Genomic DNA, 26,904 nt, shown 5'->3' with positions numbered 1-26,904 from the left:
GGATTCTGGTTGAGGTTGAGGAATGCAAATCTGGAAACGTGAATCCTGGATTCTTGTGATTCGTGAGATTATTTCAATACCACCTGGGTGAACCATCACTGCTGTTCCAGAGTCTGGAGATGAGTGGGGTTCTTCAAACCAGAAAGCTGTTGATTTATCCTATTTAGGTAGTGTTTTCACCTCACTCACAATTCTTTTTTTTTTTTTTTAAGATTTTATTTATTTATTTTGACAGAGATAGAGACAGCGAGCGAGAGAGGGAACACAAGCAGCGGGAGTGGGAGAGGAAGAAGCAGGCTCATAGCAGAGGAGCCTGATGTGGGGCTCGATCCCATAACGCCAGGATCACGCCCTGAGCCGAAGGCAGACGCTTAACCGCTGTGCCACCCAGGTGCCCCCTCACTCACAATTCTTAAAGCAGACGTTTTATGCAGATGTCCCGATCCTTAGGACAGTGCTGTCAGCTGAGAGTCACGAGCCATGTGGGGCTTGTGGACACTTGCAGTGTGGCCAGTCCAAACCGAGTTGAGCTGTGTGAACTGCACACTGCATTTTGAAGACTCAGTACCAAAACAAATTTAAAACATCTCATTCATCATTTTTCTATTGATTGTGTGATGGAATGATAATGTTTTAGACATGTTGGATTACACAGAACACGTTACTAAAATTGCACCTGCTAGAGAATGTAAAATTGCACGTGTGGTTCATTTTATTTTTTCTGGCGGACAGTCCTGCCCTAGAACTTTTTGATTTATTTGGTTTTTTTTTTTTTCATTGACAGACAGTGTTCAATCCCACCCAGAGAAAAATGCCTCCCAAATTACTGAAGATTGTAAGAACCTTTAGTGATTTCATAAATGGGACTGGAGGCTTGACGTGCTTTGAAAGACATAGTTGGTGGTTTTACTGTCTTATAAAAACTAGAAGTTTAAGAGTGGAGGATTCATTTGCTGAGATATTTAAAGAATGCTGTTTAATCTCGTTTCATATGCTGATAATAACAGTCCTCTTTTTCTCTCTCTCTTCCCCCAGAAACCTTTAGAAAATCATCGCTTGGCAATGATGAGACAGATAAAGAAAAGAAAAAATTTCTGGGATTTTTCAAAGTTAATAAAAGAAGCAGTAGTAAGGTAATGGATTAAATACTCTTAGGATTCTGCATTATGGAAAAAATCGTTGCTTGGGATGTTTGTACTCACCCTATCTTGGAATCTTTCTAAATATTTTTAGGACTATTCATTCCTTCTGGTGAAAGGGAGCTTATCCTTATGCACTAAGTGGCTGACATACTTCCACACTTGCTTCCTAAAGCGGGTGGTAGCGTTGTATTCGCTGCAGGGCCCCAAGCCACGAGCGCGGCTCTGCCGGCGCATGCGCGGTAGCGGGTGTGAAGCTGTGGCTCAGTGGCCAGCGCATGTGCAGTACCCGGCGTGACGCTGCGGCTCAGGAAACAACCTGTGGGTTGATGAATGAATTAATGAGTGCGTGTTTATAGAAGAGGGCCCATATTCCTACAAATGAAATACCTTTAGAGCTTGTTTAACATGGAAGCCTCACAGAGTTGCCCTTGAGCCTCTTTGTGGAGAAGGCCGTCAGTTGTTGAACAGGTCCTTTGCTAGTAAATTTTAGATGGCCTTTGGTCTTGCCAGGATGGTTTAGACTATGCTCCATGGTAAGTTATTTTTATTGATCTTGTTGGTCTTTATTCAATAAATCGTGAAGTCATATTTTGGATGCCATGTTATAGAGTGAGGTCATAGAACAGAGAATAAGACTGAAGATTTTTACAGTCACATCCCAAATTCCCAAAACCATAAATGCCTTCTCACTACCAAAAAGAGAAACTGCTCGTTGTCCCTATTACATTTGTCTAAAAGGTGTATTTTGCTAATATCTGATAGTTTTTCCTTACAAATAAGTGGGACTAAGAATGATGAAACCATTCCAGCGAATGCTTGGAAGTGTCCACCTGTATGCAGGTGAAAGCAGGGTGGGAGGGCAGCCTGGCGTTGGCTGAGAGGCGAGGGTGGGAGGATTCACACCCCTCTGCTCATGAGGACAATGAACACAAAGAAACACCCTGCTCAGGGTCTGGGCTTCGATCTGGGCCTGTCAGACTGCACCCGGGCCGCGTGCTTGCCCCCGGGGCCGGCGGTGTTTGTGGTTCAGAGGAGGGAGGACAGTGAGTTCCAGGGTAAAAGCCAAGGTCCCCATGTGGCTCAGGAGCTTGAACTACCCCAGGTGTCTTGTCCTTGGCAGTTTCCCACATACAGCGTGCCTCATTTTCTCTTCCGGTGTCCTGATGCTTTGATTTGGGTTTCGTGAATCTCTTTTTCTGTTACTGGTTATTATGTTTCCACACGTCCTTTGAAAATCTGTGCTCAACGTGTTTCTCTGTAGATCCTTTGCACTTTCCTTCTCCCCATGTTGTATTCCCTCCCATCTCCTCCTCTCTCCCCTCCCATCCCCTCCTTTCCATTCTCTCTGGTCAGGTTTACACGAAATTACAGATTCAGACTTTTGCACCTGAATTTCCTTTCACTCTGTGAATGTTGGGTTTCTTGGTTTCCTGGCACCAGTTAGTTCACAGTAAAACCTACCAGTTCCTCACACAGAGATCTCAAGGGTCCTCTGGTGTCTTCCTCTTTTTGACAGATGAAACCACAGCAAAGCCAGTCAAGAAATAAATAAATAAAATAATGAAATGTTTTTGTTCTAAACAAAATAAGATTGCCTAAGCTGTGGGAGACTGGAGACTTGCTGGCCTCTTAAGGTTCCTCAGGAGACACCACCAAGGAGGACCCTGGGACAATGCCACAGGCTGTAGGACTCCTGTCTTGCCATCTTGGCTCCCTCTCGGTTGGCTGGGATTATTTTTCCTTTCTATGTGCCTCCTCTCTTCCTTTCACTTCCTGTATGTTGCTCTAGACTTCTCTTACAGGGTTGTATCCCTACTGGATTATTTGTAGTTTTTGGCATCGACTTCTTCATTCCTTGCTTCTCTTCGCTTCATGGTTTGAGACGCTGCACTAAATGCAACTTCATTTGATCTTCTAGAAGCGTGGTGAGAGAGGTACTACCCACCTCATTTCACACGCGCAGCGAAGAAGGCTGTGTGCCCCTGAGCTGACCCTCGGGCCAGCGACTGTCTGAGGTCAAACCAGCCTGTCTTTGCAGAGCCCTGGCTCTTCTGGCTTGTTCACACTGTGCGTGCTTGACACGTCCAGGACTCCACTTTTCTGTGCTAATACTAGGAGGGTTTGGAGGAAATCATTATTTACATGGTCTCTAAAATCTTATGATGCCAGTCCACAAATGTCCCAAGAAGACAGAATACTAAGGCTGAAGAAATATCAAGGTGATTAAAGCTAAAGGAGGTCTTTACAATATCTCCTTAAAGCAAAAAAGTGTGTGTGTGTGTGTGCGCGCGCGCGCGTGTGTGTGCGCGCGCGTGTGTGTGTGCACGTGTGTGTGTGCGCGTGTGTGTGTGCACGTGTGTGTGTGTGTGTGTGTGTGTGTAAAATCTCAACAGAGGATATACTTAAGGGACATCATCTGGCTGAAGTAGATGAGGGCAAATATCTTTCCTTGTTTTAAAACTTTGCTGTTTTACTGTTTTTAAAACATGATGATTTTGTACAATTTTGACGTCATTTATTCCTCTAATCCAGAGGTTCTGAAAAAGTACCTAAGAATCACCTTAAGACCTAGTTTAACAATGGGATTCTGGGGTGATCTGCCCGAAGGTTCTGATGTGGGGGGTCAGGTTGGCACCCCGTTGCGCCCGGGGGATTCTATAGCTGGTGGCCAGCACGCCGTCATGCAAAATGTCCTCTTGAAGAATGAAGTGAGATGTCGTTACCGTTTATCTTTTATGGACAGACAGTGAGATATTTGGTGAATAATTTCTGTGTATACAGTGAGCAGTGCAGTGGTAAACCGAATTTACAACTCAGAAATCCCCCAAAACTAGTGAATTAATTGGCTTTCTGAGCAAATTCCATCAGCTCAGACCCACAAAACTACTGTTCTCATTTTGCATTTTTTTTTAAGATTTTATTTATTTATTTGACAGAGATAGAGACAGCCAGTGAGAGAGGGAACAGCAGGGGGAGTGGGAGAGGAAGAAGCAGGCTCATAGCAGAGGAGCCTGACGTGGGGCTCGATCCCATAACGCCGGGATCACGCCCTGAGCTGAAGGCAGATGCTTAACTACTGTGCCACCCAGGCGCCCCCATTTTGCATTTTTTCTAAGCTTAAGATATGCTTTTGGGAAAAAGCAAAAAGGAAAACCCTCCCTTGAGCCACAGATTGCAAAACTAGTTTTAGGATCAGTGAGCACTTTGGTTCGGGGCTTTGGGGTTCCTGCGCTAAGGGGTGTGTTCATGGATTACAACCACCCAGTGGTTAGGCAGGGCCTATGCCATGAAGAGCACACTGGCATCGTGCGCTGTACTAATCACCGAGGATGACTTACTGTTTGGGCTTACATTGACCTGGAGATGACGTACCGCGTGTCTATGTTCCAGGCCGAGCAGATCGCACGGTCCGGGGTGGACAGCGATGAGGACACCTCACAGTCCGCTTTGGGAAGGGGCTCGAACGTGAGTACTAACCCCACCAGGTGCTTCTTGCTAACCAGGCGGGCCTCTCACTGCTTCACAGAACTTTCTAGAATATTGAACTGTGATTAGTTTAGGTGTTTGGTCTTTGTATGGTCAGTCTAGACAGACGCATGAACCTGTGCATGGCTCCTCGTTAACCTGCCCATGCGACATTTGGAAGCTGTGGGGTGTTTTGGTTCCTACTTCTCTGTACTGTCAACACGATCAGAAAGATCCTTGGTTAGACTAACTGAATTTACACCCTCTGGAATGGCTTCTGTATGTCTAGGAGCAGCTGATGGTTTGGGGGCCACATGGCCTTCTTTCCCGTCCTGAAATCTATTAGTTTCTAAACTCTGCAGCTACACTTTGAAAGGACTTTTTTTTTGAGAGACAGAGAGAGCATGAGTCTGCGAGCAGCAGGGGGGAGGGGCAGAGAGAGAGGGAGAGATAATCTTAAGCAGGCTCCATGCCCAGTGTAGACCCCAGCTGGGGCTTGATCTCGTGACCCTGAGATCATGACCTGAACCAAAATCAAGAGTCTGATGTTTAACCGGCTGAACCACCCAGGCGCCCCTTTAGTTGTATGTTAAGCAAGTCTTTACCTGCCATGACCACATCAAGAATGCCATTTGCTTTGCTATAAAACAGACTTAAATCAACTGAGAATAGTTTGAAATGTCCATTGATGCGTTAATCTGCAATCGTAGTCTCGATTTTGGCCACACCTTATTAGAAAATGTCTTCTCATATTTCATGTACTCTATAAGCTACATTTGTGTTTGACTGGGAATCTATTTAATTACACTAGAGGGCTTGGCTGCTCACACCTCTTCGCTTATTTCAGTGTGCTAAGTATTATAACTTTTTCTACAGCAAAGAATGGCAGCATAAATTTTGTAGTGGGCATTGCCAATTCATTTGATTTTTTTTCTCAATGCAACATAAGGAAATTTATTCATGACATAGATAAATAGATAGAGCCTAAGCAAAAACTTCATAGGAAATATCCAAAGCATTTATAGGGAAAATTGTAAAATACCACAAAGACACACAGAAGTAGAATTGTACATGTGGAAGACATGCCATGTCCTTAGGTGTGAAGATTCAGCATTATTCTGTTCATTGGGTTTTGTTGTAGAGCTGAATAAATTAGTTACAAAGTTTACTTGGAAAAACAAGCAAGCAATAACTAGCCAGGGAAACTCTGAAAGACAAGGGCAATGGATAAGCCTAAGTAGTTTTAAAATAGCCTCTAAAGCCTCTGTAATTCAGACTGTGTTATACTGACCACAAAGAGCTCAGTGAAACCAAATAGAAACCCCAGAGCCAACTGAAGACAGAAATTGATATACAATGTAGCCAACACATCAAATCAATGGACGGAAATAAACATTTATACAGAGATTTGAAATCACTGAAGAACCCAACAGAGAAGGATAAAATCATGTACATTTTCATTGTAAATGTTAGGATAAAAAACAAACAGAAATGTAAATGTAAAAATTGAAACCATGTAAGTACTAGCAGAAAACAGGAGTGAATTCATCTGTAAATTGAGAGGAGGAAGTACTTTCCAAAAATGCTGGTGAATTTGACTTCAAGGGAAAAAAATTTTTTGAGTGACAAAAGAGAGAGGGAGAGAGAATATTATAAGCAAAGTAAAAATTCAGATGACAAATGTTGGGGGGGTGGAAATAGAAAAGCAACGGTGACCTTACGTGCATGAGGCCACAGGGCGTTTGTCTTTCTCTGTCTGACTTACCTCACTTAGTGCGATTTCCTCTAGCTCCATCCACATCATTGCAAATAGCAGGAGTTCATTCTTTTTTGATGACCGAGTAATATTCCATTGTGTGTACGTAGCACATCTTTTCTCTCCGTTCAATTCTCTGTGAAATCTGAAAAGCAAAGCAAACAAGAGACAAACAGAAACAGACTCAAATACAGGGAGCAAACTGGTGATTGTCAGAGGGGCAGAGGGTGGGGGGATGGGCGAAGGAGGTGAAGGCAGATTAAGATGTCCCAGCTTCCTGTCACAGGGAGGAGAAGTTCAGCATAGGGAATTCAGTCAATACTATTGTAATAACATTGTATAATGTGACACTACACTTGTCATGGTGAGCATTGAATAAGGTACGGACTTGTCGATTCACTGTGTTGTATGCCTGACACTAATACAACATTGCGTGTCTACTCTACTTCAATTAAAAACAAAAAAAGTAGGGGGCGCCTGGGTGGCACAGTCTGCGCAGTGTCTGCCTTCAGCTCAGGTCATGATCCCAGAGTCCCGGGATTAAGCCCCACATTGGGCTCCCTGCTCAGTGGGATGTCTGCTTCTCTCTCTACCCCTCACCCCGCTCTCGTGCTCTCTCTCTCTCTCTCAAATAAATAAATAAAATCTTAAATAAAATAAAACAAAACAAAACAAAATAAAATAAAATAAAAACAACAAAAAAGAAAGATGACGTCCTGACCAAGATAGATATGAATAGAAAGTTGACAGAAGAAATCTAAGTGGTGCATAAATAAATGAAAACATGCTCAAACTCACTCGTAATGAGAAATAGAAATTAAACCTCCAAAGAACTTCGCTTGTCACTCATTCTGTGGTCTGTCTGTGCAATGCAAAGCTGAATGGCATAATATGGAGAGTTTTCTGGGATTTTTTTTTTCATTTTTTTAAAATGAAGGGTGACTTTTCCTGAAAACCAAAGTTAATAAATGAAGCTGCAATGTGGTAGATTCATTATTGGCCTCCAAAGAGTCTACTGGGCTTGAAGCCATAGGGCAGGACAGCACTTAATAAGATAATGGTGGCAGATGGTAATGGTGACCACCACGTGCCAGCCTGTGACAGGCCCCTGCTTGGTCCTGTTATCTCGTTTCATCCTCCTTACGCAGACGCAGAAGCTGCCAACTTCCAGAGGCCAAGTGGTTGACCAAATCTGGACACCTGCTTATGCTTGCTAAAGTATTTTATGTTCATGTTCATATTTCTTTTTTTAAAAAGATTATATTTATTTATTTGAGAGAGAGAGAGCTCACATGATTGGGGGGTAGAGGGTGAGGCAGAGGGAGACGCAGACTCCCCGCTGAGCACTGAGCCCCACGCGGGGCTCGATCCCAGGACCCCGAGATCACAACCCCTGCTAAAGGCAGAAGCTTAACTGACTGAGCCACCCAGGCACCCTTCATACTCATATTTCTTTGTGTCCATTATGTCTTAAGTTGATATTATGCACATGGCTATCAAGCATGGTGTATTAGTGATGAAACTTTCCTTATGAGCACTCTGCTCTTGTTTTTATAAATTTCCCCCCAAGCCAGTGACTTGTAGCTGAGTGCCCTTCCCTTAGGGTGTGAGAGCAAGACCTCCAATCCCACACAGCAAAGGGGACCTCTCGGTCTCCACTTTCCCCATCTGTGTACTGGGTGCAACACGCCCCCCCTGCAGGATCAGCAATCACAGAGCTCACCTGGCACTCTGGGAAGCATTCTGAAATGTGAGTAAGCTCGTTCAGAGCTTTCTTAGAAAGTTTGCAGAAACTATTGCTTATTTTTCCTTGAGAAAATATGAGTGGTTCATCCTAAGGGTCTGAAGAGAATGGATTTGCATTAAAAGAAAATATTTTTTTAAAAAGTTTTATCTCTTTGGGGTGCCTGGGTGGCACAGCGGTTAAGCGTCTGCCTTCGGCTCAGGGCGTGATCCCGGCGTTATGGGATCGAGCCCCACATCAGGCTCCTCCGCTATGAGCCTGCTTCTTCCTCTCCCACTCCCCCTGCTTGTGTTCCCTCTCTCGCTGGCTGTGTCTATCTCTGTCAAATAAATAAATAAGATCTTTTAAAAAAAAGTTTTATTTCTTTGATAGAGAGTGTGTGTGAGCAGGAGGGGGGGCAGAGGGAGAAAGAATCTCAAGCAGACTCCCGCTGAGTGCAGAGCCCAATGCAGGGTTTGATCCCAGAACCCTCAGATCATGACCTGAGCTGATATCAAGAACCGGCCCCTCAACCGACTGAGCCACCAGGCACCCCTGAAAGTAAATATCCTAGTGGGGATGGACAAAGTAATCAGATCTTCCCTGAAAAGGTAGTTAATTCCATGTAAACCAACGTCTACTCTATTACAAGAATCATCTTCATTTTCTTAATCAACGGGTCCTTGAATCAGTAAATATAATCACCTCCCAAATAATGCCGGGCTGTTTTCCTTGAATTTTGCATTTTTCTGGGAAGCTCTCCCTTCCGTATCCATGCATAGCACATACTTCCCTCGTGTCTCACCTTTCGACCCTGAGATGCAGGGAGGGGGCATGGTGGGTCACCGCTGGATATGATTATTGGTGAGGGGACATGGCTCTCAGGCCTCTGTCCCCGTCCTCTGCCCTGTCCCTAAATCACGTGAACAGCAGTGATAAATCGTGCACATTGATGGAACGAGGTCCTGAGTTAATTTGTAATTCTGTGCACAAAAACACCACACACCTAGAAATACCACATCAGTCCCATAAAGTGGAAAATGCTCTGATGGAAGAGGAAAGTGACCCAAGTTCTCATCCTGGTCCTGTTACTAACTGTGGGCCGTTGGGCAAGTCGGCAAATGAACCGTAGTAACTGAACGTCTGTGGGCCCCTTTGTTAAGAAAAAAATGCCAGATTCTATCAATTTGCCCAGTCTAAAATTTATCAGTGTGAGCTATGTCAGATACCATGGCACTATTCGCTACCATAAAGTTAAAGAGTCTTTTGGTGACTGGTTTTCAAAAATCACTGTCTCAATTAAAAAACCAAAACCAAAACAAAAACAAAAACAAAAACAAACAAACAAAAGTCCTTAAAATTCTCTGGGGCCCTTTGACCCTTTGCCCTGTTAAGGCAGTTATGGGAATCCTCTATCAGCAAAGTGCTTGCTTCCCCTGGGTGGAAGCGATTTCCATAGCCAAAGCCCTAATCAGTGTTGGGAACCAGGTGGGAGTGTCCCCCACAGAGTAGCCTGGCCCTGATGGGGACACCTGCGGTGTCAGAGGCCTGCACTGAGGAGCCCAGAAGTTTATAGGGACGCCCACCAGTAAAACAGCACTTTTAGGAAAAGTTACTCAAACATAAGTTGTGAAGAAAATTCCACACTTTGAGCGGCCCTGAGTCTCATGCTTATCTGAGATGCTGTCCTTGCACCCAGCGTGCCCCAGCCCATGAAGAGCCTGCAGACGCTCCCGGGAGTGTGTGTTGACTCACTTCTGCCACCAGGGGTCAGTGTTTCCACAAGCAGAGCCGGGCCTCAGACAAGCTCAGAGTCCCTGTTTTTGGACCGTCCACAAATTAAGAGCATTTGTATCGGAAGGCTGAGCCACATGTTTGTGATGTAGAACTCATTTTGGTTATAAAGCAGTTTTGAAGAGCTATTCTGATGGCTTTGTACCTTTCTAAAGCGTTTGGTATTCAAAATTAAGAGACAGATGGCATATGGCAAGTTTTACAAGTGGAATGGGGGAATCACATAGAATGCCTTCAGCCCAGCCCAGTTTTCTGCCACTGCGTGTGCTTTCTGGAGCCTGCCTTTCTTTTTAAGATTTTACTTATTTATTTTAGAGTGAGACAGAGAGCATTTGCACTCGCGTGGGGAAGGGGAGGGCAGAGGGAGAGGGAGAGAGAGAATCTTAAGTAGACACCACACTGAGCATGGAAGCCAATGCAGGACTCAATCTCACGACCCTGAGATCATGATCTGAACAGAAACCAAGAGTCAGATACTCATCCGACTGACCCACCCAAGCGCCCTGAGCATGTGATTCTTAGAATGAGAATAATGTATAACTGAAGTGGATTGACGGTGCCTAATGCCAATACTTGGTTCTCAGAGTGAAAAGAAGGAACAGATTTTTAACCTCTTGGCTAAAAATGTAATGTTTGAAGGGATGAGAGGTAGAAAATGTCCCTTTCAAAATATTGATTTTCCTTGTGTTCCCATAAGACATGAGTATCTCTTTTTCTCTACTGTCTGCATGTCTTTTGTGACCTTCTCCCTGCTCTTTGACGGGCAGGTGTAAGACCAGAGTCTCAGTGGCCAGCAGGTGTGTTGGCTCCGTGAGTGACATTTAAGTTGCTTGTGAAACCAGGTCAGTGGAGAAAAGTGAGCTCCCAGCCCCTTGGTGTCCGTCCCATCTCAGCAGATGGCAGCTCTGTCCTCACGGGACTTAGACCAAAATCTGGGCGTCCACTTTGTTTCTCTCTGTTATCCCACACCATCAGTGGGCCATCCTCAAACCCTGTCTGCCACCTTCCAGTTCATGGGACTCTCCAATCCGGGGGCCACCACATGGTGGTGCAGGGCTCCTGGTAGCTGCACGCCGCCTCCTCTGTGGCCTCGCCCCGTAGGATCCTGCTGGTGAACTGAGAAGGCAGAGCGAGGCTTCCAGAAGGTGGGTCCTGACAAGGCACCGTGCTGCCCAGAGTGGCCTCTCCTCACCTGTGGAATAGAGTCCTCTGTGTGTTCCCCTCCCACTCTCCCCTCTTCTTCCCATCAGGGAACATCCTCTGGGGTCCTGGACATGCTTTCCTGGGTGTCCATCCAGCCTTTTGAGGAAGCGCCGAAGCTGTAAGCCCGCACTGTGGCCTCCCACGCGGGTCTGTGCATTTGAGTTACCTTTGAACCCTTGTCCTGCCTATTCTCCCGGTTCGGCCTGTCACTGCACCTGCAGTCTCCTCCCTGGGCCTCTAGCCACACTTCCACCTCCCACATCTACTCAGGATGTGGTGACCTGCGTCCCAAGTCCGCCGTGCTGCCCTTGACAGCTTCCTGAAGTCCCTGGTAACAGAGAAGGAAACGCCACTTTTTGTTAAAATGAGCTTTCTTCCTGGGCATCCCTTGGCCTCTGAGCTCCACGCCTTTCTTTTCCAGCTTGTCCAGGTACTTGCTGTGTCAGGTGGGACTGCTCTCTGCCAGATCTCCTCCTTCCTGACACTGAAAGGGATTTGCCTCTCGAGGTCTGTGCCCTGGAGAGTTCTCTGCCCTCACGCACCTGCTCCAGGCTGGGCTCCTCGGATGCCCGCAGGAAGGTTCTCCCACACTAGAGCCTGGAGGCTTCCCAAGCCCTGGTCTCCCTTCTCCTCTCCTTGTGTAGCTTGAGCTGGATTTCTCCCTTTGCCGCGGCCCCTGCTCCCCTTCCCAGGTTGTGCCACTCTCTTGGTTTTTCCATCTTAACTTTCCTGTCTACCAGCATTCCTCCCTTTTCTTCCTGGGGAGTTGTCCCTGGTGGCCAGGACTTGCAAGTGAGCAGGGCTGCGGCTTCTCCATTCCCACCCCTCCCCTCCCCTCCCCTCCTCTCCCTAGGCTGGGTTCTGCTCCTTCAACACAAAGCACATGTGAGTGTCTCTCCTTTGGGAAATTTTTCAGCAGAGTCCCAATTTATAGAGAGTCGCAGAATAAAATAAACAGTCATGTGTCATCCGCCCACAGTTAACAAATGTTCCGAGGGAGCCAGATTTGCTTCCTACCATTTTGTGAATTGCTGAGAAGTACAACAAACACAGATGAAGCTGCTTCCGTAACTCTGATGTTCCATTCCCTCCTTCTGCCCTGAGGGTCACAGCCCCTTTGAAGGTTTTGTGTTTTACTAAAGGTAGGATGGGTATTCCTCCTTACACAATGCAGGGTGTTTTTATATCATTTAGCCTTGTAGTAATGAGTTGTTTTCTGAAGTCACATCTTGAGTGACAGAATTAGAATAGTTAATGTTGAGAAAAAAAAGATAAGGAAGGACAGAAGGAAGGGAGGAGGGAGAGAAAGCACAAGGGAGGAGAAGAGCCCAGCCCCTCACTGGGCAGACTTTCATGGAGGCTCTGCCCTGGGACACACAGGGGACCACAGGGGTACACGGAGGAGCCAGGCCAAGCCCTGCATTCAGGAAAGACACACAAGGGGAATCCCTTGCCTGGCGCTGCTCACACTCCAAGTGCAAGGGCATCGCGGGTCTTTCAGGAATTCTGGTCCAGGGGACCAGGGATGGGAGCTGCATTTTGGCTTTTCTTTTTCTTTTTTTTTTTTTTTTAAGATTTTATTTATTTATTTGACAGAGATAGAGACAGCCAGCGAGAGAGGAACACAAGCAGGGAGAGTGGGAGAGGAAGAAGCAGGCTCCCAGCGGAGAAGCCTGACATGGGGCTCGATCCCGGAACGCCAGGATCACGCCCTGAGCTGAAGGCAGACGCTTAACGACTGCGCCACCCAGGCGCCCCTGCATTTTGGCTTTTCTAATAAGCTCCCAGGGGACACCTCTGCTGCTGAGAACCAAGGCCCCAAGCGCTGGCGAGAGGTGGAGTCACAGAGCAGAGGGGCAGCTGCAGCATGAGGAAGGTCTGCACAGAGAGGGGCAGGCTCTGTGGGGACCCACCCTCCAAACTGGTCCATCATCCACCAGGAGGACGTGGAGGAGGCAGACCTCCTCGGGGACGGCCAGGTGCTCTCGATGATCGTGCACCGTGTGCGTGCACACGTGTGTGTGTGTGTGTGTGTGTGTGTGTGTGTGTGCGCGCGCGTGTGTGTGCGTGTGTGTCTAGGGCAGTTTTTGACTCTTGATTGGAAACACGTGCTTCCAGAAACAGACCGCACGTGTGACTTCACTGCTTCTCAGTATCTGACCTTCCGTCTGGGGTGAGAAGGGCCAGAGCTTTGTTTTCGTCCCCTGATCGGAATGGTACCTGTAATTTCATGGCTAAGAGTGTTTGCTGCCCCATATGCTCCCGGTCTGTAATTACATGGTCAGTGTACCTCTTGAACGACAGCCTCCCGAGAAGCCTAATACTTACGTACCACGTTTCCTGCCGGTGAGCGCTGAGGGCCGGCATCCCCTCTTGGAGGAGATATTAAGATCAGCCTTCAGGAAAGGGCATTTCATGGGACGCCTGCGTGGCTCAGTTGGTTAAGCCTCTGCCTTCAGCTCAGGTCATGATCTCAGGGTCCTGGGGTTGAGTCCCACATTGGGCTCCCTGCTCAGCAGGGAGTCTGCTTCTCCCTCTGCCACTTCCCCTGCTTGTGATCTCTCTCCCTCTCTGTCAAGTAAATAAATAAAATCCTTAAAAACAAAAAAAAGGAAGGGGCATTTCAGAAATTTTGGCACTGGGCTTCAGAAACTGAGATAATTTCACCAGCTTGGACATTCCAAGGAGATAAAAAAAGAGAAAAAACAAAAAAAATAAAAAGGTAAGAAAAGAATAGATTTGCTATTGTGGGCTTGAAAGAAAATTTTATGTATGATATATGCATGTATATATACACACGTGCATATTTAGTCAGAGGATATAGGTTGAACTCTAAGAATACACAGTTAGTGATATTTCCTAAGTGATTTGTCTATGGTATTTATTTTCTTTTAGCAGAGTGGATTTCTGCCTTGTCTGGATAGTTTTCTAGCTTTAGAGCAAAAAATACAGGCAACTCCTAAACCAGATGGTGGTGAAGCTTATTCCCTTGAAAGTGCAATGATTTACAGAAAGGAAAAGTTTGATTTTCCTTTGCACTTGAATTTCCTTGACTGCTCTGTCTTGGTGGGCTGTGAATCCTGTGTGGTTGAGCGGAGTTCGGCCAAAGTGAACGTTCGCCTTTTCGCTCCTGAGGACACAGGCCCTCCTCTGTGTAAATCGTCACAACGGGACATAGAGCAAATTCCAGACGACTCCAGCAACTTTAAATTAACGACACATATTAAACGTGTCAGTTTTCATTAATAATATTTCGGCAATGGAATGACTGAATATCCCAGTAATAAAATATTAATATTAATTAAGTTGATTTTCAATTAGATTTCAAAATCTCAATAAGTAAAGTGAAATATTAATATTAATAATAATTAACCAAATAAAAATCTATTCAGTAATGAAATCTCACTATACAAGTAAATTTGGGGAGATTTCATTTGTTTTACTGTACACATATGGATGAGTCCTTATTTTTATTCTAGTTATTTGAAAATTACCATTTGTAACGACGTGAAAATGGAGCGAGAGAGTATAATGCTAAGCAAGATAAATCAGAGAAACACAGGTGCTATATGATCTCACTCACGTGGAATTTAAGAAATAAATGAGCAAAGGGAAAGAGAAAAGAGAGAGACAAACGAAGAAACAGACTCTAGAGAACACACGGAGGGTCACCAGAGGGGAGGTAGGTGGGGGACGGGCACGTAGGTGAGGGGGATGAAGAGAGCACTTGTCGTGATGAAAAAATAAAAATAAAGTAAAATTTAAAAAGAGATAAAATAATTAACAAAGCTACCAAAGATAAGAAAATAAACTTAGAAAAACAAGAAAATCATCTGCTCCCTATCTTGCGACTGTCTAACTACCACCGTGATGACTGGTAGCAACAAAGCCAAATGAACGGTGATATGTTACTAAGAAGCAAGAATGGTGCGTTTGAAGGCCCAGCCAACTAATGTTTGACGAGTAAGAGGGTAAAAGGCATCCTTTGCGCCGTGGGCTTCTTCCCTGAGACGTGATGTGTGCCGTGGGAACCATACAGTCTCCCGTGGGGGTCAGGACCCACCAAGGGAAACTCAAGCCATGTTTGAGTTTAATGATCAGAGCGCAGAACAGAGATGACCCCCAGCGGGCTGCAGCAGGTGGTCCTCAGCCCTCGGGAAACAGGCAAGTCTTCGTAGCCGTAACCGTGGAGGAGGGTCTGCGGCGTGGGTTGGGGTCACCGGTCGTCTCCTCATGAAGTTCCTTGAGGCCCCTCCAGGGAGGGAGGATCTAACCCCAAGAATGTCTGGGCTGGAGCAGCCAGAGGTCTCCCACCTCGGGCCTGAGACACAGAAAGGTCTAGAAGACGCCCACCGGCCCCTGTGCCTACCCCCACCAGCTCAGAGGCAGATCACGCGGCAAGAGTGAGGGAAGGTTTGTCCAAGTGGAGCTGTACTGCGATTAATTTGTATCGCAAACCACTTTGGTTTGGGGCTCATGTTCGGCCTCCGTGCACTCGTCCTGAGCAACGGAGCAGGGAGGGGCCTGGGGGACAGCAGAGCCCACCGGACAGAGGCCCCTGAAGGAAGGACTACCTGGGAGCCATAGATGGTGCTAGTTAGTGGTTTGTTGCCATTCTTTGCTCCTGCTTTTGGTCTCGCAAATGAGCCAACAGAGGTGCCGGGCCAAGATGGTTTCTTTAACCCGCAAACGTGGGTGTCAGAGTGGCGCACACAGGGCACTCCCGAGGCCGGGGAGGGGCAAGCGTGGAGCGTGGCCTCAAAGGCACTGAAGGGGCACTAAGTGTGTTGAGAGTGTGAGGGTGGCAGCCAGTGGTGTTCAGCAAGCCGCAGATCCAAGGACTAGTAATGCGACGTCACTGGCCCTCTGCCCCTTGCGCTAACATGGCTTCCTCTTCGATTCCTCACCTTAAATCCACAGCTGCCAGGGATCTCTGAACACGTGGGTCCACCCTGGTTTATCTTGTGCTTCCGCAGCACTTCCCAGGATATTTTTCTGGTCCTGGGCACGATTATATTTCAGCATTTCCTTTAATACTACTTATGTCTTTATGACCTACTTGTACAGTCTGTGCATTGAAAACCATGACCTTTAAATAAGGGTGTGGTTTGTCCTGAGATCATCGGACAGGCGAGCCAGAAGTAGCTCTTTTAAAACACAGATCATTAAAGTACCTGGATGCCTGCAGGAAGGACTGGCCACGGGTGGGCCACGGACAGGCCACGTGCAAGCAGGTGGCGAGGTCCCCTGGGCACGTCACCAGGGGCGTCCCAGGGCCAGCATAGAGTTTCCACTTTCTCCTGGAGGACTGAGAATCACCCGCTCCCTGCAAGTTCTCCCGAAAATCGTAACATTTAGGCCTAGGACGATCAAAATAGAAGAGTAATAGGACCATTAAATGTAATTTTAATGATCTGTGGCAGCTCTGTGGGTTGGGGTCCTTCCTGGAGCGCTGCAGCGAGACGGTTTCTGGGGTCCACAGTTGATGCTGATCTTAGTGTGGGACACGCCCATGCCATGTGCCTTTCCTGTTGGTGGGTGACCGAGGTCGGGTTACTCTGCTGAGCTACCACCGCGGTGCGCAGGCCCTTTGGTGACCATGGAGCCAGGGCGTGACCATTCTCTGCGTCTCAACACAGTTGGCGCCCCCTTCTCTGCCTCCCGTGTCTGAGGGTCTGTGGAAGGGATACGTGATCTGTTCTGTGTGTGTGTGCGCACGCATGTGTGCATGTGTGTGTGACGAGTGTGTGCGTGTGTGTGTGATGAGTGTGTATGTATGTGTGTGGTGTGTGTTTGCATGAGTTTGTGTGTGATGTGTGTATGTATGTGTGTGACGTGTGTGTGCGTGTGTGTGTGTGCGTGTGTATATATGTGTGATGTGTGTGTATATATGTGTGATGTGTGTGTGATGTGTATGTGTGTATGTATGTGTGTGATGTGTGTGCGTGTGTATATGTGTGTGATGTGTGTGCACACGCATGTGTGTGTGATGTGTGTGTGTGATGGGTGTGCGTGTGTATATGTGTGGTGTGTGTGTTTGCACGAGTTTGTGTATGATGTGTGTGTGTATGTATGTGTGTGGTGTGTGTGTGTGCGCTTGTATGCGCACAAATGCATGGACGTCCCTCCCTAGAGAATGTCAACTGCCAGAGTTTTTAATGGAAGAGAAAAAAAAAGCGAGAATGGTCTGAAGTAAGTGACGACGTTTGTGTCCATATCCCAGACATTCTGGAAAAATACGTGAAAAGCATTTGGCAATAACTCAAATCTGTGAAATAGCAAATCCCCCAAACACCCGAAAAATGAGAAGACTCTCTCTCCATGCTCATTTCAGCAAATGGAGCAGCCAGCTTAAACATTGCTCGTAACACATGAGAAAGGTATGGCCAGAGCAGCGAAGGTGCTGGCTCCGGTGTGAGACACACACACACACACACACACACACACACACACACACACACTCACGCACACACATGTGACTCTGGAAGGAAGTGTGACTGGGGGAGAAACCAGGAGCCTGGACGCACCTGCCCATGACCGTCAGGTGCAAACGGTTCTAGGGCAAACACTGGGTTAGTGGCGTTCTGGGGAGAAATGATCCACCACCGTGGGCCTCAGAACTCAGGTACTTGTGGCCTTTAGGAAATTGTAAGAGAGGCGACAGACACCGGTGTTTCACACTGACTCACAGAGAATGGAGGAAAAACCAGCCACGTGGCAGCCAAGCCAGTGGGAAGAGCCGTTTGTGGACGATGAGAGGCTCAGGCTCAGCTAGAGGGAGAGGGGTGCAGGGAACTAGTGGGGTACCTGTTCCATAAACCAGCAGGTGGACCTTCTGTCCAGGCCAGGAGACCCTGTGCAGGGCCTGACAGCCAACCCCAGCGCGGGAAGGTGAAGTTTCTCTTAGAGGCATGGCACGGTGATCCGGAAAGAGGGGCTGAAGTTTCTGGGATAAAATGGGAATGCTGGGAGATTTTTGTGGCAGAACGAGTTACTGTACAGGTGTATGCACATACGCATATTTACACACACACGCACACCCTGAATGACTAGGGGGACATTATCAAGCAGAGGCTCACTGGGGCTGTGATTCTCCGCAGGATCCAGGACTGGGGTGTGCCTGAGTCATCCACACATGCACCCCTGGGCTGAGATTCTGGAAGGCTCATTCCCTCAATGGCCTCTCACTCGCCTGTTTTAGAAGGGCTGCTGGGGGAGCAGATCTCAGTCAGGTGCAGGCCAGAAGCCCTAAGGGCCCCAGGGAGGGAAGGTTGGCTGGCTTCCCAGGGAGGGAACTGGGGAGATTTGGGAATGAGCTCTGGGAAGCCAGAGGGCACTGATGTTGCCCAGAACGGAGAGAGGCCAAAAGGAGACCTCACATGCTAGGAAGAACCTCTGGGCCACCCTTAAGAAGCAACTACTCCTGAGGGAGAAGATGAAGGGAAATGGGGCTCCCGGGGGCCGGTCAGGAAGGGACCCTGACTGGCAAGAGGGAGGGACCGAAGAGCAGCCATACTTCTGCGCAGGGCTAGTGGAGGTGACCTTAGAATCCAGCAAGGAGAGACATGCTCACAGGCCCGAGAGTGCAGCCTGAGATCTGAGAGAAAGACCAGGGCGGGAAGAAAAAACTGGCGCTCTGTCCCCTCTGGCACCTCGCCCTGCCACCTGTGACCCCAGTTAGGATGGGGAGTCCATCCCCTGAAGTCGTGCCCATCCACCTGTAACCCAGAGCTGGGACCCACCAGCTCCCCAGATCCCCTGCAGAACGATGAGAGCATCATCACCCCCTCCCAGGATCACAGTCCTATCGACAGATCTGTCTCTCTCCAGTTTCCTGATGTGTTCGTTGTCGTAACTGTCATGATGGTTCGGTTTTCCTCCTGGCTGGTTCCCGTTGAAGAGGGAAGGCTGAGTGGGATACCACGGTCTCCTGTGATGCCCGCTCTGTGTTATCTGCCTTCAGATGGGAACACCTGCACCTCCTTTCTGAGCCTGTCTTCTGACTTCCCGGCTTCCTTGGGCCCCTGGGCTGGCCATCGTCATGCTCTGGGACTTGTAGGTCCCCGGAAGCCACCTTCCTCCTGCCTTTCTGTTTATCTGCAACCAAAGTTGATGTGTTCAAGGAAGAATACAGGGTGCATGTCAGAAGAACTACAGAATCTTAGCCCGAAAGGTCAGGCACATAGGCTGACAAAGGAGAGCCCCGGGAAACCTGCTAAGGACTTTGCGAGAAAACTTTAAGGGTGACCTGAGGATGTGTGTGCCCTGAGGTCCCCTCCCTGTCACCATGACAACATGCACTGGATCAACTGGCTGTCCTTTGGGGCATCAGAACCTGTGAGAAAGGGGTCGGGGTGGGGTCACTGGTAATTTGTGAATAGTAAAATACCAAAGTTCATGAATGATTTACTTCAAGTGCGTGAAAGCCGTTGAAGGTGTGCCCTGAAAAAACATCGTCATTGGCTTCATGATACGCTTTCCCAAGGGAATGTCCCCAGGGCGGGGTTGCAGCTCTCGGACAGACATTGCTGTGGAGGGTCGTCATGCATGCGAACACCAGCCACCGCGGGGGTCGGGGCCCCCAAAATGCTGGCAGCTGATGCTCTGAGGCTCTATGCTGAGAGAGATGAATTGACACCTGTAAGATGGGCAGGGTGGTGTGATGGTTGGGGGCGAAGATGGGAGCAGTGGTTCTTAACCTTGATTCTTGATCCGTGGCTCTTAAACCTTAATGGTCAAAAGCAGCTGCCTGATGGCCAGAAAGCACATGAAAGAATGCTCAACATTGTGGTAACTGGAGAAACGCAAATCCAAGCCACAGTGAGACACCCCTTCACACCCATTAAGATGGCTATAACTAAATAAAAAAAAAGAAGAGGATCGGGCATCTGGGTGGCTCAGTCGGTTAAGTGTCCAGCTCTTGATTTGGGCTCAGGTCATGATCTCAGGGTCATGAGATCAAGTCCGGTGTTGGGCCCCACACTCAGCGGGGAGTCTGTTTGAGATTCTCCCTCTCCCTCTGCCCCTCCCCACCCCGCTCTTGCGGGTACCCACACTTTCTTAAATAAATAATTTTTTTTTAAGAGGAAAATAGCAAGTATTGGCAGGGATTTGGAAAAATTGGAAACCTCGTCCTTGCTGGTGGAAAAGCAAAGTGGCAGACCGGCCATGGGAAACAGTTTGGTGGTTCCCCAGGCAGTTCAATATCGAATATTACCATGTCAGCCAGAGTCCCACTCCTAGATGCCCACGAGGACTGAAAACAGGCTTTCAAGCAACATTTGTACGCAGATGTTCACAGCAGCTCTATTCACCGAAGCCAAAGGGTGAAAACAATCTAAGTGTCCATCAACAGATGAATGGGTAAACAGAGTGTGGACTGTCCAGACAAAGGAATATTATTCAGCCATAGTGAGACTGCAGTTCCGACACGTACCATAGCATGGATGAAACTTGAAATCCTGCTAAGTGAAAGAAGTCAGACACGGAAACCATCTATTGTCTGATTTCATTTATGTGAAGTAATCAGTAACCGGTCCCTACATCAGAAAGCATGTCCGTGGCTCGTCAGGGCCGGGGGGAGAAGGGAATGGGAGGTGGCTCCAGGATGGGTGCAGTGTTTCCTTTTGGGGTGATGGAGAGTTCCAGAACTACATGCATTGTGGTCATGGCCGGACCATGTTTGAGCAGACGTAATGCCGCTGAATGGTACACTTGGAAATGATTAAAATGGGAAATTCTAGGTTGGGTGTATTCTGGCACAATCTTTTAAAAAAGAAAAACAACAGATGCCTGGTCCCATCCCAGAGTCTCTGTTGACGTTCATCTGGCGTGCGACCTGGGCTTCCCCATCTCTCAAAGCTCCTGGGGTGGGGGTTCTGGGGTGCAGCCACGTTTGAGAACCTGTGTCCCAGTACCAGCAGCCTGTCTGGCCCTGGCATGTGCTGGGGTGCGACCCTGGGCAAGCCACTGACTCGGTGCCCCAGGTTTTGACCTGCGAAATGGGAATCCTATGATGACCTACCTCTGAAAGTTGTTACGAGGATCTACTGGGTCAATATGTGGAAAATGAACGCCTCCCCGTGTTTGTTGTCATTGGTGACCCTGGAGTTGAGATGGCCTCCTTTTTCCCTCTGCCCTAGACAGGTGTCCACTCCGATTCCCTTCCAGGGAGTGAGACTGCACTTCTCTGTGCACGACAGTCCTCAAAATGCGGTTGTCCCCTGTTCTTTGCAGTGTGGCGTTTTCCCTAGACCACTTGGATGATAAACCTATTTCGCTTTTTTTTAATTATTAATTTATTTGAGAGAGCACACAAGTAGGGGGAGCTGCAGAGGGAGAAGGAGAAGCAGACTCCCCGCTGAGCAGGGAGCCCGATGTGGGGCTCGATCCCAGGACCCTGGGATCATGACCTGAACCAAGGCAGGTGCTTCACCAACTGAGCCCCCCAGGTGCCCCTAATGGTAATCCTATTTTGGATATTGAATTTTTTTTTTTCAGAGAGAGAGTGCATGTACACAAAGGGGGGAGGGGCAGAGAGAGAGGGAGAGAGAGAACGTTAAGCAGGCCACACACCCAACACAGAGCCCCACTCGGGGCTTGATCTCAGACCCTGAGCTGAAATCAATAGTCAGATGCTTAACCACCTGAGCCACCTGGGCGCCCCTTGGACATTGAATTTTGTGGCGGCTCTTTTCTACAACGTGACCCATGAAGACAGCAGTGACGATGAATGTGCAGATGAGGAATGAGTGTTTTGAACAGTGCTTTGGAGGGCTGGTCAGCTCAACCCAGAAAGCCACAGTGGAACCACAGCTGTGCTGCTTGCCTCTTAAAAACATCGCCCCACTTCGCTTGAAGGTTCATTCACCAGAAGAGAAATCCCCCACGTCCTGAGTCAGGTACTTGGAGTTACAGGTACACATGTGCATATATACGGATGTATATCCCTGATGCGATACACGCATTAGAAACAGGCAGGTGTCGTGCAAAGAGATCTGTTCTCCCCTCACTTTTGTTTCTGTGTCACGGGGTGGCATCTTTTCAGTCTGCCCTTGGGTTAGCTCACCACAGCTGTACAGCCAGAGTTCCCATTCCCTTTCCTTGTGCAGCCCATGGTAAGAATCATGCGCTCACGAGCCGCTCCATAGGAGAGGCCTCATTGGGGGAATGCATTTGTTGTAAGAGTGCCATGCAGGAGATCTTACTGCTGATGAGCCGTAGCAAACTGAACTTCCAAGCCAGCATTCAGAACCTGCCACCCTAAAGATGATTAGAGACTCACATGCACATTGGAAAGGGAAAGATTTTGCTTTCTTTGTCACTAGGGTTTTATTATTTATGGGAATTAGAACATTTCCCCCAAAAGTGATACTTGAGTTTCCTTAACTGAAATCTCACGTCATAAATGAGTGAAACCATATGATAATTGTCTTTCTCTGCTTGACTTATGTCACTTAGCATTATCTCCTCCAGTGCCATCCATGTTGCTGCAAATGTTGTGTAATCATTCTTTCTGATGGCTGAGTAATATTCCATTGTATATATGGACCACATCTTCTTAATCACTCATTTATGGAACATAAGAAATATGAAGATAAGTAGGAGAAGGAAGGGAAGAAGGAAGGGGGGGTAAACAGAAGGGAGAATGAACCATGAGAGACTGTGGACTCTGGGAAACAAACTGAGGGCTTCAGAGGGGGGGAGGGACTGGGATAGGCTGGTGATGGGTATTAAGGAGGGCACGTATTGCATGGAGCACTGGGTGTTATACACAAACAATGAATCATGGAACATTACATCAAATACTAAGGATATACTGTACGGTGACTAACATAACATAATAAAAATTATTATTAAAAAAAATGAAATCTCACATCAGCAGGCATCTCAGAAATACACATCATGTGGGTTTATGTCTATTGCCCACAGTTCTCTGCTGGAGTCCTCCCCGGAGTCCTCCCCGTGAGCCCCACATGCAGCCGGTCCCCTGGCCATGGCATCCAGCTACACTGTACATATGGCTGACTTTTTGACTTTCCTCCTCCACATCCCACCAAGCCTCTGTACCTGGATTGTGTCTGCTCCCTCATGCGGAGCCCGCTGGGCTCGGAGCTCATGCCCAAGCCCCCTGGGCCGCAGCACGCTGTCCACCAGGACCACGGCCTTCCTGACCGTGGGCAGCATGTATTATTATCTTGATCTACACAGGGACTTGTTTCCTTTTCGTTCACAAGCTTTTCAGAAAGTTCTGGCTCTCTGAAACTGTCATTGTTAAAGTCACCTATTGTAAGTAATCGACAAGCTCCGTGCGTTCCCCTGTCTGCGAACAGGTCCCGCTCTTGAGCCGGTCCTGCCACAAAAGACTCAGAGGATCAGAGCTCACTCGGAATGTCTTCACTGAGTGTCGTTAGGAGAAAATCAGATACTACCAGTCGGGTGCTCTTGGTTCGCTCCTTTTTAAGAAGAGGTCCTGCCCGTAGAGAAATGCCCCAGAATTGCTCTGATGCTTATCACCATCGGAGAGCTTATGTGACCCGGTATTTTGCTGGCGGAAATATCGATCCCAACCAAACAGCTTCTGCAGCTTCTCCTCTAAAGAAATGCCATCCCTCAGGCATTCGCACGGAGGAACGTGGCCAACAGAATGGTCATTTCCCATCATCTCACGTAACAGAAACTGGATTCTTAAGTTCCGACCCCCTGCCCGTCACGGGGATCAGTTCACATGACGTTGGCATGCTTTATCCTTCCTGATGTGCATTTACTCCGAACCAACTCAAGAGACCCAGGTGCCAGAAGCCAGCATGCCCTTTCCTTTGGCTGAGGGGTTCAGCTAAGGGCACGTCTGTCAGGATGGCCATGCCCCGAAGATAAGAGAAAGCAGGCAGAGAACACCCTCCTGGGAAGAGAATTTTGTCCCACCCATTTCCCAGGACTGTGCTGCATTGGGAATGAGAATATTTTCTCCTCCCTCGCCAGAACATGTCTGGGCTGCTCTGCCACACTGGTCCCCTGAGTGTAGGCAGGGCAGCGGTGGCTGTCTGCCCCATCTGGTTTGTAGCACGTGGTCCTGCCCTGGATTCTGCCAAACCCAGGACTGGAAGGAAAGATGATGGGGATAGTAGATCTGACTACATCTTCTCTCCCACTTTGTTCTTGGACACAGCATTAGAAACAGAGAAAAGTGATATTAAAGCCTTTCAAAAGGGGGCAGCATGATGTAAGGAGAGGAGGGTGCAGCTGTGCTCCTGGAACTGATTTAATTCCATCACCAGGCACCTGGGCTGTCCTAAGTGGTTCTGTTGTCTCCTTGGGCTTCAGCTCTCCTCACCATCAAAATACGCCATCCTGAAAGTGTCTGATCTAACTTAGAAGAGCATGAGGCTGATAGGATTACCAATGGCTATTGAACTACACCCACCCTAACCAAAACGCTTTCCTTAATCTTTAAACAACAACCGTATCTGAATTCCTCACTAGCCACATCAAAAGATCTATTCTGACTTTCGATAGATGTGATTACATCATTGTTCTCGCAAGATACATTTGTATTTGCCAGAATGGACAGTTTTGAGAAATGGAACAAAAATGACCATTCATCCTTACTTTTTTGAACCAATTTATCTTTTTTTTAAAAGATTTTATTTGAGGGGGCGCCTGGGTGGCACAGCGGTTAAGCATCTGCCTTCGGCTCAGGGCGTGATCCCGGCGTTCTGGGATCGAGCCCCACATCAGGCTTTTCCGCTATGAGCCTGCTTCTTCCTCTCCCACTCCTCCTGCTTGTGTTCCCTCTCTCACTGGCTGTCTCTATCTCTGTCGAATAAATAAATAAAATCTTTAAAAAAAAATTTATTTGAGAGAGAGAGCACGAGCAGCAGGGGTGAGGAGCAGAGACAGAGGGACAAGCCGACTCCCCACTGAGCAGGGAGCCCCACACGGGGCTCGATCCCAGGACCCGGGGATCATGACCTGAGCCGAAGTCAGATGCTTAACTGACTGAGCCACCTAGGTGCCCCAACCAATTTATCTTAAACAAGGATGTCAGTGACAGGTTGACCCATTTGTCTCTCTTGCCTAGAAGCACATCGTGGCCAGAGTTCACCATGTCCTGTCCACATGGATGGACGAGTCCCTCCTTAGGCATGTGCCATGCTCTGTTTGTAAATATGCTTTGTGCAGATGCACAGAAGACCATAAGCAAAGGAAAACAAACCATGACAGTCTGGGCTTACTTGAAAAGAACAGTGCTTACCTTGGACATACTCAGCTTCTTGCATAGTACTGACCTCTGATCAATCATAAGTGAATGAGTAAGTGCTGTAGACCCCACAGTGATTGTAGGGAAGCCCAGCACTCCCAGAGCCTTCATCAGGATTACAGGGAGCTCTAGGGCTGAGATGCCCTCTGCTGGATGGTGCTGGGCTGGTGCCGCATTAACATCCTGATGGGTTAGGGGCAGAGCTCATTCTGGAGGCCACGTCAACGGCATCCGCCAGCCCCCTGGAAGCTCAGGGCTGCTCTGGGACTGGAGCTCCCTGGTGAGCCCGTGGCAGTGGGGGTGTCTGTGCATCTTCCCGGGAGAAGCTCTGGCGGCTGATTGGAATGTGTGCAGATTCTGCTGTCCCACCCAGCAGTGTGGCACCCCAGGGTCCCAATGACAATCAAATACAAGGAGAACATGCTGAGATGAGGAGGACATTGCCAGCAGAAACAATGATATTATTCTTACTTTACAATTAGAGATCGATGGCAAAACCAGTTGTCACAGCGTCAGTCTCGTTTTGAGTGGACACTCAGGTCCTGAAATTATGAGTTTCCTTCTCTTTTTATTCTTCTCCTCCCATATGTGTGAGAAAGGGTCAAACGATCATTTTACACGGAGTATAGTAAATGAGTTATCAGTGGTGTTGTGAATGCACGGAGTTTCGCCTTGTCTCTGATCTGACTCCCCTCCAGCTGACAGCAGCCGGTCTGGTGGAGCTGACACCCCACAGGATGAAGTCCCATTAAGTGTGGATATGAAGGGTGTGTTTGCTTTGTTCCTTTTTCTCTCTGTTATCCAGGGCTTTTTCCTTAGTGATTTATTGGGCTGAACTCACAGGAGAAAATCTCCCTGAAAAATAAGATTGTAAAAGCCAAAATATGGATTTCAGTGCCAATAATTAAGGAAGGGCATTACTCATTCCCCTACAAAGAAGGACTTGATATTAAAAAAAAAAAAGTTATTGACCCATTTGTACCAGAACAGGAAACCAAATCCCTCTTGCAGGAAAGCCATGGTCTGTCCCTTATGGAACTTTGCTACTTTGTAGCAGGAGAAAAGCCCCCAAATTAGAATGAGAAATAGGCCAGGCTGTAGACTCTGAGCTGTATAGATTATCCCTGTTTTCCATTTTATTTAATATTGATGAGTCAACATTTTAAAGAACATCTGACTTAATAGTGTTTCCCTCCCAAATTATTCTGTGGATTGTTTTCTATATTCTATGTACAAATTCCAGACATGGAGAAAGAAGGAAGGTAAGAGTTAACACACACATATCTGTGGGCTTGTCATATAGGGCTTTTATTATGTTGAGTTATGTTGCCTTTGTACCCACTTTGTTGAGAGTTTTTATCATAAAAGGAAGTTGACTTTTATCAGATGCCTTTTCGGGATCTACTGAGATGGTCATAAGACTTCTACCCTTCATCGTTTTGATCTGCTAGTATCACATTGACTGATTTGCCAACATCCCTGGAATAAATCCCACTTGATTGTGGTGTGTGATCCTGTTAAGGTATTGTTCAATTCAGTTTGCTAATGTTTTGTTGAGGAT

General features: G+C 47.6%; 1 protein-coding gene across 1 annotated transcript in view; it reads left to right on the top strand.

The window, feature by feature from the left end:
- The window catches only part of COBL (cordon-bleu WH2 repeat protein), a 264,114-nt gene that overhangs the window by 120,957 nt on the left and 116,253 nt on the right, over positions 1-26,904 (top strand). The window contains exons 7-8 of the mRNA XM_087860644.1: positions 1,036-1,133; positions 4,533-4,607. Of these exons, the coding sequence (XP_087716770.1) occupies positions 1,036-1,133; positions 4,533-4,607 (173 nt within the window). The remainder of the gene's footprint in view (positions 1-1,035; positions 1,134-4,532; positions 4,608-26,904) is intronic.

Source organism: Ursus americanus, chromosome 3 (assembly GCF_024610735.1).
Source record: "Ursus americanus isolate L20-20 chromosome 3, mUrsAme1.1.p, whole genome shotgun sequence".
Taxonomy (NCBI): domain Eukaryota; kingdom Metazoa; phylum Chordata; class Mammalia; order Carnivora; family Ursidae; genus Ursus; species Ursus americanus.
The sequence above is the reverse complement of the archived record's forward strand: the minus strand, read 5'-3'. Positions and strand labels throughout refer to the sequence as shown.